This window comes from Ursus arctos, unplaced genomic scaffold (genome assembly GCF_023065955.2).
Source record: "Ursus arctos isolate Adak ecotype North America unplaced genomic scaffold, UrsArc2.0 scaffold_34, whole genome shotgun sequence".
Classification (NCBI taxonomy): Eukaryota; Metazoa; Chordata; class Mammalia; order Carnivora; family Ursidae; genus Ursus; species Ursus arctos.
In genome coordinates, this window is record NW_026623030.1 from 1,161,970 (window position 1) to 1,164,783 (window position 2,814).

Consider the following 2,814-nt stretch of genomic DNA (forward strand, 5'->3'; position numbering starts at 1 on the left):
TCAGTTTGTTTCTCATAGTCCATAGTCTCTCATACTTCATTCCCCCTTCTGATTACCCCCACTTTCTTTTGGATAACATAAATCTTATAACAAACAACCTCCTGGGCACTGAGAAATGTCCCATTATCAAACCTACACATCTCTATTCTGATTCATGTCTCCCTAGATCATGTACCATGGACAGTGTATCTTTCTTCTTCATTTCTCAGGTTGAGATTTGAGGCTGAGGAAGGGAAGTGGCTTGTTCATGAGTGGAACATGCAGAATGTCCTGGCAGGTGCTCCTTTTCCCCTCCTAGGGTTTGCTTACACCTGTGGACCTGACCCTCCATATGGCATGTGGGTAAGAAGCTAAGGTGACTGACAAGCTGATGGGTTTCAATGTTGCATGTCCATCAGCACAAACAAGTATGGGTGGGATGATGGCAAGCGTGCAGCTGGGGGAGAACCCAGCACCAACCACCAACTCACAGCAGATGTTTCCATGGGCGTCAGCAGTGACACTTTCCTAAGAGTAGAGAGATCCTCAAAAGTTGGTGCCCAGCAGGGGGCACAGAAGGAAGGGCCCCAAGTCTTGCATGGTCACAGAGACATAGTCATTTTATTGTGGAAACACAGAAGGTCCAGGAGCTCACATACCTGAGGTCTTCAGGAGATCTTTCTCTTCTGGGTAAATCAGGCATAAAAATTCAAATTCTTGACCTTCAGAAAATACATGTCAAAGTGTTTGAGTCTATTCAGGTAAGCTGTGCTGCCCAAGGATGCAGAAGTATCTAAGAAGAAGGGTCAGATCAGAGGGTGTGAGGAGAGGAAGGTGCAGGAAGCACATTTGCATGCAGTCCACTCCCTCCCTCAGGCAGAGAGGGGAGGAGATAATAGAGGTCAGAGAGAGACAAGCCTGGGATTGGGGGTCTCAGAAGGCAGTGCTGTTGAGGAGTCACCACCATGGCCTGGACTCTGGTCTTTCTCGGTCTCCTCTCTCAGGGCACAGGTGAGGTCCCCACGGAAGGTTCCTTGGGGACATCTAAGCTGATCCTTTCTCTCCTCTTCAGGTTCACCTGAGGCCCCAGCACAGAGCTAACTATTGCATTTATCCCCTTTTTAGGTTCCTGGGCCCAGTCTACCCTGACTCAGCCGGCCTCAGTGTCTGGGACTCTGGGACAGACAGTTACCATTTCTTGTACTGGAACCAGCAATGACATTGGAAGTTATAATGGTGTCTCCTGGCACCAACAGTATCCTGGCATGGCCCCCAAAACTCTGATTTACAAAGTAAATACTCGGCCATCAGGGATCCCTGATCGCTTCTCTGGCTCCAAGTCTGGCAACACAGCTTCCCTGACCATCTCTGGGCTGCAGGCTGAGGATGAGGCTGAGTATTACTGTGCCTCATATAGAAGTGCTAACACTTATCACAGTGGTCTAAGTTCATGGGGAAGTAAAACCAAAACCTGTCCTATTCTCACAGCCTCCCTCCTTGCTCTAAAGATGCTTCCTCAATCCTAACCATGTTTAGAGGAGGCTTCGTGCAATATGGCCTTGAGAATTCAGTTCTCTCTCAGGTCTTTTACCTCCTGCAATGTAGTGAAGTGGAAAAGCCTTCCTCGTGAATTGTCTGGGGGAATTGTCAGTCTCTTTGTACCTTACATGTTCCCAGAAGATGATCTTCCAATTCCTCAATGGCAGGAAGAGAGGGACAAATAGACCTGTGCTCTGTATAAATTTTTTAATGATTTTTTATTATATTATGTTAGTCACCTTACAGTACATCCCCGGTTTCCAATGTAAGGCTCAATGATTCATTAGTTGCGTATAACACCCAGTGCACCATGCAATACGTGCCCTCCTTACTACCCATCACGGGTCTATCCCATTCCCCTACCCCCCTCCCTTCTGAGGCCCTCAGTTTGTTTCTCATAGTCTATAGTCTCTCATGTTTCATTCCCCCTTCTGATTACCCCCCCTTTTTATCCCTTCCTTCCCTACTGATCATCCTACTTCTTATGTTCCATAGATGAGAGAAATCATATGATAATTGTCTTTCTCTGCTTGACTTATTTCACTTAGCATTATCTCCTCCAGTGCCGTCCATGTTGCAGCAAATGTTGAGAATCTGTTCTTTTTGATAGCTGAGTAATATTTCCATTGTATATATGGACCACAACTTCTTAATCCAGTCATCTGTTGAAGGGCATCTCGGCTCCTTCCACGATTTAGCTATGGCGGACATTGCTGCTATGAACATTGGGGTGCATATGGCCCTTCTCTTCACTACGTCTGTATCTTTGGGGTAAACACCCAGTAGTGCAATGGCTGGATCATAGGGTAGCTCTATTTTTAACTTTTTAAGGGACCTCCACACTGTTTTCCAGAGTGGCTGTACCAACTTGCATTCCCACCAACAATGTAGGAGGCATCCTCTTTCTCCACATCCTCTCCAACAATTGTTGTCTCTTGCTTTGTCTATTTTTGCCATTCTAACTGGCGAAGGCGGTATCTCAGTGTGGTTTTGATTTGAATTTCCCTGATGGCTAACGATTTTGAACATTTTTTCATGTGTCTGTTAGCCATTTGTATGTCTTCATTGGAAAAGTGTCTGTCCATATCTTCTGCCCATTTATTGATTTGTTTATTTGTTTCTCATGTATTGAGTTTGAGAAGTTCTTTGTAGATCTTGGATACCAGTCCTTTATCTGTAGTGTCATTTGCAAATATATTCTCCCATTCCGTGGGCTGCCTCTTAGTTTTTTTGACTGTTTCCTTGGCTGTGCAGAAGCTTTTTATCTTGATGAAGTCCCATAAGTTCATTTTATCT

At 45.3% G+C, this 2,814-nt stretch overlaps 1 gene segment (V, D, J or C); it reads left to right on the plus strand.

The window, feature by feature from the left end:
• The first annotated feature begins 907 nt into the window (after positions 1-907).
• LOC113249342 (immunoglobulin lambda variable 2-18-like) lies at positions 908-1,505 on the plus strand. The segment is given in 2 exon segments: positions 908-990; positions 1,105-1,505. Coding segments are annotated over 2 exon segments (447 nt in total).
• Positions 1,506-2,814: the final 1,309 nt, after the last annotated feature.